The sequence below is a fragment of the Colius striatus genome, chromosome 19 (genome assembly GCF_028858725.1).
Source record: "Colius striatus isolate bColStr4 chromosome 19, bColStr4.1.hap1, whole genome shotgun sequence".
In the NCBI taxonomy this organism is placed as follows: Eukaryota; Metazoa; Chordata; class Aves; order Coliiformes; family Coliidae; genus Colius; species Colius striatus.
Genome location: NC_084777.1, coordinates 10,024,426 through 10,041,012, shown reverse-complemented (window position 1 = coordinate 10,041,012; position 16,587 = coordinate 10,024,426). Strand labels below are relative to the sequence as shown.

General features: G+C 51.0%; 1 protein-coding gene across 13 annotated transcripts in view; it reads left to right on the top strand.

Annotated features, from left to right (window-relative positions):
• Positions 1-16,535, top strand: part of ZNF618 (zinc finger protein 618) — a 151,716-nt gene extending 135,181 nt beyond the window's left edge. For 11 of the 13 annotated variants that reach the window (XM_062011421.1, XM_062011420.1, XM_062011419.1 and 8 more), the window contains 3 exons: positions 2,027-2,104; positions 6,874-6,975; positions 8,093-16,535. In XM_062011421.1, the coding sequence (XP_061867405.1) occupies positions 2,027-2,104; positions 6,874-6,975; positions 8,093-9,606 (1,694 nt within the window). In that variant the 3' untranslated portion in view covers positions 9,607-16,535. The remainder of the gene's footprint in view (positions 1-2,026; positions 2,105-6,873; positions 6,976-8,092) is intronic. The other 2 variants (XM_062011414.1, XM_062011412.1) reach the window with 1 other exon arrangement.
• The last annotated feature ends 52 nt before the right edge of the window (positions 16,536-16,587 follow it).

Genomic DNA, 16,587 nt, shown 5'->3' with positions numbered 1-16,587 from the left:
TAGATTAATCAGATGTTAATTTTGACACTTGAAGGGGAAGCTATCCCATTTAGTTTGAGGCACATCCATCTGAGCAGTCTAGGCTCCATAAGCAGCAGAGGCAAATAGGTGCATCTGTAACACAAGTCATCTGACACTGAGATACCTGTGTAAGAGGGTTTGCACCTATGTGGGGTCTTCTCTCTGACCATTACAAAAGAAGTCTATAAACATTTAGGTTCCATTGTACCTGTTGGGGCATTTCACCACAACTGACTCTTTCACTACTGATGATTTCAACAGAAGCAGCCAGTCCATGTCAATGCCCCCAGGCCTGAAATCTCTAAGTGTGCCACTCACCTTCCAAAGGCTTCTCTTTTGTTATTCACAAGCACAGTTACTTATGTACAGTATTTCCAGACTTCCTCAGCAAAACACAGGACTAGCATCACAAGAAAATCCAGTGGGTTGTGTCAGGCATTGAGCCCCAGCTCTTCCAGCTGGAGCTGACTCTGGCATTTCATGGCTGTAGCTTTGATGGGAAAGGCAGAGCAGGGTGTTTAACCTTGCCCCATGGAAGTACAGCTTATACCAACCACTCGTGGTCTCCTTTGTGTTTGTCCTGTGGCCATCTGATGAATTGTGGGGTTTGCTACCTGAGACAGACCTCTGGCAGATTCTAGCCATGTCAGGCTTGTGCTTTCCTGCGTTTTGGTTCTGCCATTCTGCATGCTGGTGCTTTTGCTTATTCATTACTACACAGTATGTTTGTCCCTTTGAACATAGACACAGGTTCATGGCATATTGTAGCACCAGCCCTTGCTCTGTGTGTGTGACAGGCATTTATGTGCAAAGTTGTTTATTTGCCAAATGCTTGCATTTGTCCATTCTGCTGTTACAAAACAAAATGCCACAGCATTAAGTGGTGGCAGTGTGCTGATGTAGCAGGAGGTATAGGAACAAACTGCAATGTCACCCTATTTCCACTGTAGTTTGATATTATATCTGTCAGCTAATGCACTCAACTAATATGGTTTAAAAGAGCAACTGCAAACATTTGCTATTAGGTTAATTCAGTGGAAAAAATACACTTTCAACATAGTTGTTAGAAGAGAACTAAACATATCTTTCAGCTCAGGAGGGAGCTCTGCAGTCAGCTCTTTCCTGGCTCCAGCTCATCTGTGTTATTTAGTCTCCTTCCTTGGAGGTCTTCAAAACCCACCTGGACATGTTCCTGTGTGACCTGATCTAGGTGGTCCTGCTTTAGCAGGGGGCTTGGACTGGATGATCTCTAAAGGTCCCTTCTAAACCTGACCATTCTATGAGTCTGTGGTATTACTCTGGCAACATGGCAACATCTCTCCTGCTCTGCTCTCAGCCTTCTGGCACAGCTCTGATTTCTGTGCTTCTCCCTTCCACCTCTGTTTACCCTGGTGACCTGCTGCCACCAAGCCCAGTGACACTCAGCATTGCCCAGTCTCGCTGCATTTGTGGACAGCCACAGAAAAACCCAAGCTGAGTTCCCCGTGACGCTTCCCCATGGCCCAGCTTCCGTGCACGGGGTCTTTCACAGCCTGATGCTCCTTGCCTTACTCAGCAAAGGCAGCAGAGGCTGGCATTTGAGAGAACTGGATGTAAAATGACTTTACTACCCTTTGCTTTCAGGCTTAAAAAGACCAAAGATGTGCTGAAAACATCCTGCAGCAGGCATGAGCTAGCAGAGCTCAGTCAGTCAGCGCACACAGCCTCTCCAGCCTCTGCACAGGCTCCCTGCCATCCCACACAGACACACACGGGCAGGTGCTTCGCTTTAGTGCCACGAGTTGTCCCTCTGCCATCCCAGGCCTTCTCCTGGCAGTAGAGTGAAGCACATTGGCCAGTGCCCAAGCCCAGGCAGTGGTGCTGTGCCCTCACCCTGTCCCCAGCCCAGCCCAGGAGCTGCCGTGAGGGGCAGAGCGTGGGCCGAGGTGCACCAGCTGAAGGATGCACCTGTGCTGCTTCCCTGCATACTCTGTGTAATTCTTCTGAACTGATTTCTCCCAAACAGAGCCTTACACGTGTGGAGCTTGTGGAATCCAGTTCCAGTTTTATAACAATCTCCTGGAGCACATGCAGTCCCATGCAGGTAAGCTGGGCACTTCGGCTCGCCTCAGGCGCAGTTCCATCCCGCTGACGTTGACCCCGTTGTGTGTCAATAGAGCTCTCTGTGCTCACAGTTTCCAAAGCCCCAGTAACATCACCTGCAGCAAAACAAAATAAAAGACACTCAAAGGCTGAAGCACACAGCAGTGGCTGCAACAATTCAAGGCCCAGGGTCTGTCACAAGCACCGCTCCTTTCCATAGGGAGAGAGGAAACTCACCCCGCTAGCCCAGAGCACATCAAACGGCTCATTCCCTTTATCCAGAGGTATCCAGGGAATGCTCATTGCATAGACATCAATGAGTCACTCCCACAGCAGATTCAAACCCCTCCCCTTGCAAAATGGGTAGTTCTCAGTGCAACAAACAAAGCTAAAAGTCTTGCAGGGCAGCAGAGCCTTTGCCCACACAAGTCCTTTTCTGTGCTCGTGTCTCCTGGACTCCTGCAAAGGACTGAAATGTGTTCTCAGGAGAAGAATTTGCCATTTCAGCAGTTGTGTTCATTTCCTTCTCAACCATCTACAAAAGGAAACTCTGGGGAGTAGTTCCACAACTTGGTTTTTAAGCCACCTTTTTTGTTTTCCAGCTCCATACACGAGAGGAGTTTAATATGCCAAAGCTCTTTCAAAGACAGCATTCACAATGCTCACAGACACAGAAGCAGGATTCTTACATATATAGGCAGATATTTGGTTTCTGTTCTTTTCCTCTTGACTGAAAATCCAAGTGAGTTGACACAGGTTTGCAAATTAACTGATCTTTGACAGACCTGAGTTCTCCAACAGACGCTGCTCTGCTGAGACACGCGTTCAGTGCTCGCGTTGCCCTCCCTTCACAGGTGAGCCTCGAGTAGAGTGGCACAGAGGACAAGTGGCTTGAGGAACCACGTGTTTTCCATTCTGTAACACTAATTCTAACCCCAGTTCTTACCTTGCTCTGTGTTTTAGTTTTAGTCCCAATTTTAATCACATCCTTTGAGTTCTTCATCCACGCGCTTCCTCAGTTCCAGTTGGGTTCTCATTGGCAAATCTTAGTGCAGGCTTTGTGTGGTTTGCAGCATCTTTGTAATGTTAGGGAGAGACTTTTAGGGTGATTTGTTGAGATGGTGTGAGTTTTGTGGACGTTATTTGCCGTTGGAGCTGAAGCTGGTTAACGTGGAGCAGTTGGATTTGTGTTGCCCTGTGGGGCTCTGCTCAGGCTCCATTGTGTTGGGGTCTGTTCCTGCTGTTGGTTGCTGGCAGTTTCTGCTTGCCTCCAAGCTGTGTCCTGACCATCTTGTTCTTTGTTACAGTCTCTGGTAGTGAAATGCAGCATTTGGAACTACAGCTCTTGGTAACACTGAGTAGGAGTGGCAAAGGAGGGACCAAGACTAAGGTGTCAAAGGGGAGACTGGCAGTTCACTGGCAAGGTGTGAGCTGTTGACAATAAAGCTAGTGTTGTCTGCAGATTCTTCCTTCTTTACAAATGATCCATGGCCTTGCTTACCTGGCTTACTTTGGACACAGAAGAGGGCTGGCAGTACCTGTGATCTGGCTGCTGTAATGTCAGCAGAGCTGTATTAATGGGTAAATCCTCTCTCCCCAGCTCAGGATTACTCCTTTGAAACTGTGTTGTCTCATGTCTCCCTGTTCTGTTTGTAAGTCACTGTGCTCTGTGTAGCTGCTTCTCCAGATGTCCCACTGGTACAGCTTGTCTGTGTCTTCTTTAAGGGCTTTCTCCAGGTGCCACTGAGGCTGCCCCTGTGAAAGCAGCCATCCCCTGCTGTACCATCTCTGGTCATGGTGCTTGCCAGTCCTGGCCTCTTCCTCTAGAGGAAGCAGCAGCCTTTCCTCCATATCTGTGCAGCTGGGGGTGAGCAGTGTGGTATTTGCTGCTGTGGGGTGAGGGCAAAAGGAAATGCAATGTGTGAAAGCTCTGGTGGGTGTCCACTTCTGATACTGTACGTAAGCAGGGCAGCACTGGAGATTACACTGGGTTTGCAGTTCCTCTGGGCACAGTTTGTTGCCTTTTAGCCTGTCAGATCTTGGGGATTTCTATATCTGAGAAGCAGCATCAACACAACATCTCTGAGGCCTGGCACTGCAGAGGTCCTGCAGCAGTCAGCAGCACTGGTGGCACAGTGGGGATGCTGCCATAGCAGTGGTTCACACCAATCCACCTCCCTGGCTCATGCTTCATTATGAGGATGCCCATAAGGGTCAATTAGTCCTTCAGTTAATGTGTTCTGGGGTCCAGTTTGACTTAATGTGTCAGATGCAAAGGGCTCATCTCTTCCAACTAAATGGGATGCATCCACTGAGCTCTGAGGAAGGTGCTGTGGACCTCAAGGAGCAAAAGCAGAGACATGCTGGCTCTTGAGGGCTGAGTCTGGAGGCCAGAAGGTAATAAGGAGAGATTATAGCTCCATAAAACAGCTACACAATGAGAAGAAGCAATTAGAATGTAAATTGGAGGCTGAAAGGCAGAAGAAGAGCAGAACACCAGGCAAAAGGAGTTTGTTCTGTAATTACACTGTACAATATACAGCTTTGACTCTCTTTAGAGTACTTTGTTCAGGTCGAGTGCTGCCATATAATGCCCTTTCCATAATGTAGAGCTAAGGAAATAAAAGGGTGACTAGGCTGAGTCTGGATTAAAGGGTTGGAGGCATGAAGAGGAATTAAGGAACTATGATCTGTGTAGTTCACAGGCAGCCTGACAAGGAAGATGAGGCTGAAATGCACAAATCTCCTGAATGCCACATTGAACACCAGCAGATATTTGTACATAACAAAGCCCCAGTTATTATGAAATAAAGAGTTAGGGGAAGGCAACAGAGTTTCTCCTTCCCTCACCCAGACAAGGAATGTCTGAGCCATCAACAGAGTTAATAGGCAACGTGCAGCAGTTTCCTTTGCTTGCCCACAGAAGTTTGGAGCTGAGGCCATTAGCTCAAGGGCAGTTGGTCCAGGCAAATGCTGGGGGAAAAGTGATGTGTCACATCTGATCACTGACATTCACTGGAGCACCTCTTGCTCTTTATGTCTCTAACACACCTGCAAAAACCAGGCTCTGGCTGCAGTGCTGACCATGAGCATGGCTCCCCAAGTACCACCAGTGAATCCCCATGGCACATACAGGCCTGAACACAGTCCCAGAGTCTGCCTTGGTTCTCTCATATCCTGGATCCCTCTTAGGTGTTGACCCAGCCTGTGGGCAGTGCAGTGCCCAGACCTGATCATAACTGTGCAGTTTGTAGCTGTTCACCAGTAAGGTTTGTCAAGAGGGCTCACTGGTAAGGGAGCACTGGAGTTTCATCCCCTCAATGCTTGTCTTTGGATCCTTGCTGGTCTCCCTTCTCTCCCAGGTAATTGCCACACATGAAGGAGGGCAGCTGTGTCCTCTCCTGTTTGTACTGACTGGCAGCCCACTGCTGTGCCCAGCACCAGATCAACCTGGGCTGCAGAACAAAGCACCTGTCTGTGCCTTAATAGTTCTCATTCATTTCTCTAATCCATGCTCTGCTGCCTGGAGCACTGGGGCAGGATTCATTTCAGTGCATACAGGTCTGCCTGGGCTGTACATGCTGCCACCTGAGCTGGACAACTTGAACTGCCTTTATAGTCAGTGGAGGAGAAGTCATTGACTCAGTGAACTCAGAGCATGATGGATCTTACACTACAAGAGGCATCTAGTCCTGCCTGGGTATTTACCCAGGAATCACACTCTTAAGCCTGTTTTGCACCTGTGAATGTGAAAGGAGCCCTTAGGGGCCACTTTGAAGGGAGATATGGCCAAAACCAGGTGAGATGAGTCCAGCTGTGATGAGTAAAGGACTTCTGTCTTCTTTGGTTTTTATTCCATCCTTCTGTTCAACTGGTCATCAGTCTCTCCATCTTTCTCTTTCCTCTTCCACCTCTCTTCATTCTGCATTGTGTTGTTGCTTCACAGCCTGTTTCAGAGCACAATTTCATAGTGAAGCATACCAAGAACTGGAACATTTCCTCTGGAGGCTGGGGAGAAGTTCCTGGGGCACAGGAGAGGAGATCACATGGATACAAACTGCATTTCCTTGGAAGATCCCATCAGACTGGCAGCCAAAGTGTTTGACTCAGTTAAACATACAGAAACAGGGACAGGAACACAAAGCCCAAGGGCAATGGGTATCTTTACAGCCATATGGAGGAATGATCTGTGGTCACTGAGGCAGCAATGAACAGCCCTGGAAGAGACTGGCCTTCCTCCACAGTGGGAAGAAGCCACACATGCAGGTTGTGTTAAGATCCTTAGATACAAAGGAGTTGAGCATAGCTTGAAAAACAAAGCACTTAACAGCAGAGTGAAGCAGAAAGAGGCAGCATGAGAAGGGTCAGTGTTTGTCAGACCTGCTTTCATTTCAGGAGCAGGCAAATGGCACGAGGCAGGCTGCATGAGGAATGTCTGTTCCTCTCCTGGGCACCTTCCATTGATGGGGAGGCATTTTTCCAGGTGTGCTGATGGCATCAATGTCACTGGTGCACAGAAGAGGCTGTTGTCATTTCAGCCACGTTTTGGGAGGGGATAGCTTGCAAGTCCAAAGACAGTTTTCAAGGTTTCTGACTGAGTCATCTCACTGAAAGCTATTTAAAAGCTGTAGGGAATGTAGTAGATTGGTGCCACCATAGTCAAAGGCACCATAACTCAGTGCTAAGCAGATGGCTACTGTTTCCCCTTCTTTGTGCTCTTAAGCTTTATTGTCCTGTGCTTCTAACTCTGCCTTGTTTCTTGCCCCACAGCTGACAACGAGAACAATATTGCCTCTAGCCAGCCCAGATCACCTCTAGCTGTTGTTGAAGAGAAGTGGAAACCACAGCTCCAAAGAAATAACGCCAACAATAGTACGTAGCAGTATTTGCTCCTCCCTCCTGGGCTTAACCTGTGGGTACTGTGAAGAAGTGACTGTCAGAGAGGCTGCAGCACTGATGGGCATTGCACAAGGTCCAGCTGCACTTGATTTCATGTGTTGTTTGTGTACTGCTCTGCCCTCTACTGCTCACCTACCCCCCGCCAAAGCAGCTCCCACCTAGATCAGGTCACACAGGAACGTGTCCAGGGGGGTTTGGAAACCTCCTGAGAAGGAGCCTCCACACCCTCCCTGGGCAGCCTGGGCCAGGGCTCCCTCACCTCAGCACCAAAGGACTTGCTCCTTGTCCTTAAGGGTAGTTTTTTGTGTTCCAGCTTCTTTCCATTACCCTTGTCCTGACACTGGATACAACACAAAGAAGTGCTGCCCCAATCTCCTGACACCCACCATTTAGATATTTGTAACTACTACTGAGCTCCCCCCTCAGCCTTCTCTTCTCCAGGCTGAGCAGCCCCAGGTCCCACAGCCTTTCCTCACAAGGAAGATGCTCCAGTCCCCTCAGCATCTTGCTGGCCCTGCACTGGCCTCTCTCCAGCACTTCCCTGTCCCTCTGGAGCTGGGGAGCCCAGCACTGGCCCCAGGACTCCAGATGAGGCCTCAGCAGGGCAGAGCAGAGGGGCAGCACAACCTCCCTGGCCCTGCTGCCCACACTCTCTTGCTGCCCCCAGGCTGCCATTGGCTTCTTGCCCACGAGGGCACGTTGCTGCTCATGGGCAGTTTATTATCAGCCAGCACTGCCAGGTCTCTCTCCTGGAGCTGCTCTCCAGCAGGTCACCCCCAGCCTGTGCTGGTGCAGGGGGTTGTTCCTCCCCAGCTGCAGGACTCTGCCCTTGCCCTTGTTGAACCTCAGGAGGTTCCTCTCTGCTGACTGGCAGCACAGCCTCTGGTGAATGAGCCAGCGCTCCCGGTTCGGTGCCAGCAGGGAACTTGCTGAGGGTCCCTCTGCCGCCTCATCCAGGTTGTTGAAGAAGATGTTGAACCAGACCAATCCCTGTGCAATGAGAGCAGTCCTGTGGGTTGCTCCCCTGCGCCATGGCAGAGGAGCAACGCTCACCGGGCGCTCTCTGCCCCTCCTTTGCCTTTCCCTGCAGCGTCAGCGAGCGGCTCGGTGGGGAACAGCGCCATCCCGGAGAAGGAGCGGCAGAACATCGCCGAGAGGCTCCTGAGGGTGATGTGCACTGACCTGGGCGCTCTGAGCGTGGTGAGCGGGAAGGAGTTCATCAAGCTGGCGCAGACCCTGGTGGACAGCGGAGCTCGTTACGGCGCCTTCTCCGTCACCGAAATCCTGGGCAACTTCAACACGCTGGCTCTGAAGCACCTGCCTCGGATGTACAACCAAGTGAAGGTGAAAGTCACCTGCGCCCTGGGCAGCAACGCCTGCCTCGGCATCGGCGTCACCTGCCACTCGCAGAGCGTCGGCCCCGACTCCTGCTACATCCTCACGGCTTACCAGGTGGAAGGCAACCACATCAAGAGCTACGTGCTGGGAATTAAGGGCGTAGACATCCGAGACAACGGCGACTTCATCCACCACTGGGTGCAGAACGTGCTGTCGGAGTTCGTCATGTCGGAGATCAGGACGGTGTACGTGACGGACTGCAAGGTGAACTCCTCGGCCTTCTCCAAGGCAGGCATGTGCTTGCGTTGTTCAGCCTGTGCCTTGAACTCCGTCGTGCAGAGCGTGCTGAACAAGCGGACGCTGCAGGCTCGCAACATGCACGAGGTCATCGAGCTCCTCAACGTCTGCGAAGACCTGGCGGGATCCACGGGCCTCTCGAAGGAGACCTTTGGCTCCCTGGAAGAAACCTCCCCCCCTCCCTGCTGGAACTCGGTCACTGACTCCCTCTTGCTCGTCCACGAGCGTTACGAGCAGATCTGCGAGTTCTACAGCAGGGCCAAGAAGATGAACCTCATCCAGAACCTGAACAAACACCTGCTCAGCAACCTGGCTGCCATCCTGGCTCCGGTGAAGCAGGCGGTGATCGAGCTGAGCAACGAGAGCAGACCCACCTTGCAGCTGGTGCTGCCCACCTACGTCAAACTGGAGAAGCTCTTCACTTCCAAAGCCAACGACGCCGGCGCCGTCAGCAAACTCTGCCACCTCTTCCTGGAGGCGCTCAAGGAGAACTTCAAGGTCCATTCTGCGCACAAGGTGGCCATGATCTTAGACCCTCAGCAGAAGCTGCGGCCCGTCCCGCCGTACCAGCACGAGGAGATCATCGGCAAGGTCTGCGAGTTGATCAACGAGGTCAAAGAATCCTGGGCCGAAGAAACGGAGTTTGAACCTTCAACCAAGAAGCCTCGGGCGGCAGGGGAAGCCACAGCAGCTCAGGAAGAAGATTGGTTCGGGAAGAATGAAGTGTATGATTACTTACAGGAACCTCTCTTCCAGGCCACCCCTGACCTGTTTCAGTACTGGTCGTGTGTTACCCAAAAGCACACGAAACTAGCCAAGCTGGCCTTTTGGCTCTTAGCAGTGCCTGCTGTCGGTGCCAGAAGCGAGTGTGTAAATATGTGTGAGCAGGCTCTCTTGATCAAAAGGAGACGGCTGCTCAGTCCAGAAGACATGAACAAACTCATGTTTTTGAAGTCCAACATGCTTTAAGACTTTGAATTAAAACAAAAACACTTTTAAAAACACTGTTCCAAACAAAGAGAAAGAATTTTAAGTTCTAAACACTGTGGACCTCACGATGAATGCCCCTGGAAACCAAGTGCTTTTTTATATATATATATATATAAAAATATAAATATATATAAAGTTAAGTTTGAGAGGAGAGCTGAGCACGTGAGAGAGAGACAGCCCTCAGCCAGGAGCGTGCTCCTCGCCACACGGCGCGTGTGGACTTGACGGACTTCCTAATGTTTTCAAGTGGGCAGACGAATGGGAGGCTCGATGTTCTAAAGTCTTCAGGCAGCTGAGATCTAAAAGTGACTTGAAGTTTCTTTTGTTTCTCCTCCATCCCAACCTCTCCTCTTGTCCCTCTCCCCCTCCCCGGGCCGTCTTGCCGTGGATAATCAGACTACGTTGAACAGACCAGTTCTGCACTGGACTTTGCTCCTTTGAATAACTCGACACCTTGAGGGCGTTTGTCTGCAGCCTTCTCGCCACACGGTGCGTGTTGCCGGGGCAGCTGTGTTTCAGCAACACCAGTACCTTTAGAAATCAGGGAGGGAGGCTTGAAGGGTTTGTCTCATTTTATTTTCAGCCTTTTCCTATACCTTTTTGTTTTCCTCCCCTTCCAAAATAACCCAAAAGTTCCTCTTCTGTCTCCACTCCCAGCTGGGAGTCGTAACGTTTTAGCCAGTGACGAGGAGCTTGATTTCAAGCCAAGAGACGTGGTTCCTGGCAGGAGATGTCTGTCATTGGGAATGTCTCTTGGATTCGTTTCTCTACAGCATCACTTCTGTGAATTCCCACTGTTAATTAGCTCCTCTGTGGATTTGGTACCTGGGGGGTTCTCGAGCTTCGTTCTAGAGCAGCCCATTGATTGAATCAGATCCCGATGGGAAGCACAGCAGTCGCTGGTGTGGGAAAGCTAAATGCAGGCAAAGCAAGCACAGGTGGCTGTGGGCCAGGGGTGAGCCTGCCAGGGCCCACCAGCTGCCTTTGAGAACCCTTGTACCTAAACTTCTTGTAAAAAAAGACACACACACACTGAAAGAACGTTGACGAGGCCAAGGACAAACCAAGGTGTATGATTTTTCAGGGGAACAAAGATCATCAGTTTCGTCAAACTGGGGTTTGAAGGAGGCTTAGAGAAGTGCATGGGCTCAAAGATCCTTCTGAATGTAAGTGCTCCTGATTGAGTGCAAAGAATGATCTCCCTGTTTTGTTTGGAATGGTTTCCTCTAGTAGCACGAATGTCTTTTTGATACCTACAGTGCATTACACTACTTGTTACCTTGCTGAATCCTTCAGGCTGGGAAGGCCACGGGCCCTTTAAATGTTCACTTACTGGCTCACCCCAAATGCAATTAGAGATCATCACCATGCAAATCAAACCCATCCCAGTCACTCTGTGTCCAGCACAGCCGGGGCTCTGCTGTGGCCAGTGCCTGGAGGCACAGAGCGTGGGCTGCTGGAGGGCTCCTCTGCAGCCTCTCGGCTTTGGGGCCTCTTGGGGTGGTTCCCAACTTCTGGTGCCAAACTGTTTGTTTTCCATCACTTGGGACTTGCATCCCAGAGGCAAATCAAAGCCAGTTCTTTCTGAAGGAGTCTTTCCTTGCTTCCAGCAGCGTGCTCTGGAGCTGCAGAGACAGGCTCAGCCCCGAGCAGGCAGGCTGCAGCCTGGAGCCCTTCCCCAGCCCAGGGCTGGTTTCTGGTTGCTGACAATGCAGTGGTGAGAATGGGGCCCTCTTTGGAAGTGCTGCTGTTGATTAAACCAAGATCCCACCTTCCCATCTCTGCTTGTTAATAAGACATGAGAAATGGCAAACTCGACCTCTCAGGCTTTGTGTGCGGATGCCTTGAACCTGACAGACACTAACTGACAGCTTTGCTGCCACGGGGCTCGGGCAGGGGAACGGTTTGTGTGCCAGAGACCTTCCCAAGGTCAGGCTCCCTGAGGACAGCTCTTTGCACCCAGGTGTCTTGCCCTTTCCAGCCTGGAAACAGGACCTACTGTTAGCTTTAGCGTTCGCGTTGACCTCTCGGCACTGTTACTGGCGTCAGGGCTAAACTGGGATCTCCTCAATGTCAGGTTTGCATCTGGACTTCTGTAACAGAGGCAGCACCTGCACTGGGGACTGCAGGGGCAGCAGCAGCTGAAGGTGAGCTGCTGAGGATGTCTGTCTTCTGTGGCAGTGGCTGTTGCAAATGGAGGTGTCTGTCCTAGGGCCAGCTTTTCCTCTTGCTGGTTTTGTTCTTCTCCTGTACAAGTCCTGCCTGCCCAGTCCAGCTGGGCCCATGGTGACACATCTGCTTGCACTTGGCAGTGCAGGAGAAACCTCTTACAACCAACCAATGGGTCTCAAACTACAAACAAAAACCTAAGTGAGGTGTGTGGCCAATTACAGAGCCTTTGTGCTGCTGTTCCTGCTGAAAAGCACAAGGTGTCCTGCAGCAGGAAAACTCAGCTGGAGGTGGTGAATCCAAAGCAAGGTCAGCTTTTGAGGCTGCAGGGGGTGCACCATGGAGCTCATGGGTGGAACTGGAGACAGGATTGGTAGTTTTCTCCTGATGGGACATGACACCTTTCTGCTGGGTCCACCTGAGAGCCTCTCTGATGCTCAGGCCTCTGTGCAAAACCTTTGCATTCCTTTGCCAAGGACAGGCAGGTAACTTGTGTGAGATGTGCCAGCTCAGGCTCCTCGTGTTGTCTGTCTGGGAGGCATCAAGGGTGGCAAAATGGACAGAGCACGGGCTGGAAGCCCTGGAATTGAGCATGAGGTAAATTTGCAGTCAGTTGTGCAAAGGTTTGATGCCAGGCTGTGCTCAGCTGTGAGCTGGACCAGGGCATGCAGACAGAAAGGCCACAGCCATCCTTGACTCCCAGCCCACCTCCCCTTCTCCTTTTTACAGTGTGGTTTTGGCATCAGATCTGGAGCTTTCTTGCTGTGACAACCAAAGAGAGGGATTGACTGGCCCTCTCCCTGTCCAAGTAACTGTCCCCTCCAAGGCAACTTGGGTTATAGTTGCACTAATGTTGGATGTTAAGCAAACAGAGTGATATCTGGTAGGTGAGATTCTCCCAAAGACTTAAAGCCACAGTTTAGCAGCTGATAAAGCAAGTTTAACCTAAAGCCCTAAACCAGAGCAGGCTGGGAAGTGGTGGGGAGGAGGAGCTGGTTGGGCAGCTGCCTTCTCCAGTGACTCAGGGGAAGAAGCTGCAGCTTTTCATGAGCCTCCAGCGTGGTTACAGGGTGTTGAGTTCCTGCTGTGTGTGCTCCCAGGCTGACTTCTGTCTGAGAACGCTTCCCTGAAGAGAGAAGCACATCTGGGCCACACGTGTTTACCCTCAGTGCCAAGCTTTTGCTCCTGTTTCTCCTTCCCTCCCTCTCCCAGACTTGGCTTTGCATTTTAGGAAGCCACAGGTGTTTTCCCAAGGTCTGAATTTTGGTTCCACCAACCCAGACTTTGCTGTGGTTCTGCTCCCTGACTGGCTCAGTGTGTGGAGCAGCACTTGTGCAGTGCCAGCCCTGGGCTGGGACATGGCACAGGACAGGTTCTCTTAGTTTGGCCATTGAGCTTCTGCTCCCTTGAGCTGGGAGAAATCCTCAGGATTGGGGTCACCCTCTGGTAGGTTGTGCTGGGAATCTGCCTTCTGCTCTTTACTGTCACTTGAGGAATGTGTTGGGATACAGAAGTGGGGTGTGTGTGTTCCCCAGGCCCTTGCTTGCTCTGTGCCTGACCCTGCAGGCCTCTCACAGTTTGCTTTGGGAGAGCTGAGGAGCAGCACTAACAAAGGCTCTTCCAGTCCTGCTCTGAAGATCCTCATTACTAGCAAACTGAGCAAGTGGGGTGCAGAGGCAGAGCTCTTCAAGGGAGAAGGTTGTTCCTGTGTGAGTAGAGCAGCCAGAGGGGCAGTGAGGTTCATGGAGCCCAGCTCTGCCTCCTGTGTGTCTCCTCCCCAGGTCTGGAGCTGCAGGCAGGGCTTGGGTGCTGCTTTGCACCAGGAGCTCGGGGCCTTGGCCCTGAGTTGGGTTCAGGTGGAAGTAAACTTCCCTTTCTGTCAACACTGTGTGTCTGTTGTGAGAAAACTGATGTGGTTGTGTCTGAACTAGTGCAATCTGGAAAAAACTTTCTGTGAAAGCCGACTACTGTGGGCTCAGGTTTTGTCTTAATTCAGTTGCTGTTAATTGCTGATTAAACCAGTTTAACTCTGAGATAAATTGGTTTAAGCCTCTACATGAACCACCTGCACTGGTTTAACTGCACTTGCTGGGTGTTTTTCCGCCCCCCCTGCTGATACATCCAGGAGCAGCTCAGGGAGTCCTGACCCTTATGTGAATCTGGAAATGAAGTTGTGGCAGATCCTGTCAGAGCCTGGGACAGGGGTGAGACACTTGTGAACGTTGCTTGAGCTCTCAGTTGGGGTGTTGAGTTACCACAGTGTTCAGTGAGAGCTCTCAGGTGGGTGGGTTTTTGTCCAACTGCTGCAATAACCTGGAAGGTTTAGCCTGAGAAGAAACTACCAGTAATGTTCCTAATGTGTCTGCTCAGCCTTACCCAGCCCCAGGGACCATTTCCAACCTCTGGGTCCTTCCCAGGACATGGTGATGCACAGGAGCAGAGTGGCTGAGACATTGTGCTACTGGGAGGCTGCTGTGTGTGTGTGTGTGTGTGTGGCAGCACCAAGTTACTGATGAATCAAAAGGCAGTGAAAGAGCAGCCAGGAGGTTCCTGAGAGGCTGAGAGTGCTGCTGGGGAAAGACTCAGATCTCTAATTGCATCTCCCTGGCTGAAGGACGTGGAGAGGGGCTGCTGTGAGCATTCAGAGGGAGCACACACAGGAAGGGAGAAGTTCCCTGTGGAATAATTTGCAGTAATGGGAGGAAAATGAATGAAAAGACACTAAAGGCAGATTCTGGGGAACCTTTCCAGGGAGGAGGGATCTGTTCAGCAGGGAGGGGTCTGGCACAGGAGTGAGTTTTGAGCCATGTCATTCAAAACAAGGCTGTAAAGCTACACAGAGCACTGTGTGTAAGTAAAGCTGCTTTGGACCTCTCCAAGAGAGAAGGGACTGTGTGTAGGGGTGGGAAGTGCCAGTCCTACCCAGTAGGTCCAGGAGAGTTCCCAGAGCATCTTCCTCAGCATCCTCCCACCCGCCACCAGCACCAAACCCTTCCCAGCACTCCAGGATAGCCCTGAACCCAGGTCCTGAAGGGAAAGGGAGCAGAGGGGGCAGAGGAGGGGACACCCTGACACTGCCACAGTGCAGGAGTCAAGGTGTGGGAGAGCATTAAATGTTTTGCTGCTTCTGCTGTGCGTTTTCTGTGCTACACCATCACCCTGAGTCCGTGGGACCCGTTGGGAATGCCCCGAGACACCACCTCTGTCAGCTGCACCTGAAGGTGTCTGTCCATAGCAATAAGAACTCCCTTTTTACAGCTCAGGGGCCCCATCCCCGTGCCACATCATCTCCTGGGGCTTCTGGAATCCTCACTGAACAAAAGGATCACGTAGAGAGAGGTAAAACCCGTGCCCAGCTGCGAGTGGGGCGCCTCGGTGGGACGTGGGACCGTGTGCTCGTGCTAGGCCAGAAATGGTAAACCAATGAGTGTATTGCCCTGAAATGTCATGTTCTGTAGGGAATGGTTGGGGGCTTCTGTTCAGCTTTTGGGTTTGGTTTGACTGGGTTAGTTGGAATTTTTACTGCTCCTGTTGAGTCCTGTGTTTTACAGCCTGAGGGGAAGGTTTTGCTCACGTTACACGATGCTGGATCATCCAGGAGCCCTGCTGAGGGTTTCATGGGCTGTAGCTTCAGTTGGAGTTTTTAGAACAGCTTCTGAACTGAGTCACACCAATTGCTCCTGACTGAGAGGATTTTCTTCCTTCCTTCCCATTGTTGTAGCATCGCTGAGAGCCCGGCTCGGCCCCTGGGCTGTGGGCTGGGGGGTTGTTGGGCACAGCCACGTCAAACTCCGGCTTCTTTACAACCAAAGTTCCTGGAAAAAGACATTTCCAGCCTCATCAGCCTTGAAGGCTGCTTTGCAGTCTTCTGGGGGTCCTTGTGGTGGTCTCTGTGATGTCTCTGGATTACTTTTTCCCCCGGGGGGGGTGGGAGGGGAGGATTTTATGGAGGGTTTTACTTTTCTTGCCATCTTTGGAGAAGGACCTTTCCACTCCAGCACAGACACACGTGCTGTGGGGGGAGCAGCAGCCTTGGGAGCTGCTTGCCATGGTCCCTTTAAGGCTCTTGGGACTTGGAATTGTTTCATTAAGTTATTTAAAAGGAAAACTGGTACCAGAGGAACTGGAACACCAATGAGAGGAACTGAAACACCAATGAGAGGAACTGAAACACTGCTGAGAGGAGCCAAAGCCAGGAGGAACAGGCACAGCCCAGGCTGATGGGGTGGCTCCTGCTCCACACCCAACCAACCCCCCAGCAGCAGCAGCAGCAGCAGCAACAACCCTTGTTTGCAGCCAGTCTGAAACAAAGCAAGAGCAGCTGTTCCTCTCGGCTGTGTGTTTGTCTTCTGCAACCTCCCATTGGGAGCCAAATCCTTGTTTCATCAAGCAAACAATCCACCTTCTCCTCTCCCTCCTCACCTTCCCTTCCTCCCCCTCCCTCCCTCCTGTGCATTCCCTCCCCTGCTGTAGCTGCAGATGTTTTAGGCAATACCACAGACACACTCCCCTGTGTGTGTCTCGCCCCTGGAGTGCAAGAATCTCATCGTCATCCTAAAGACTGATAAAAAACCCACAAAAAAGAAACAAAAAAAACCTATAAAAATATACAAAAAAAAAATATCTTTTTTAGGCCAGAGTTTTCTACAGGTATTAATGAATATTTTTCTTAATCCTTATAAGTTTTATGTGTTTAATATTTCTTAATACCGGTAGCATTAATTTATACTTTTGTAGCAACACAATATTTTTATAAACCGCCACCGCTGGCTTTGTCTTCATAAAGGAGAA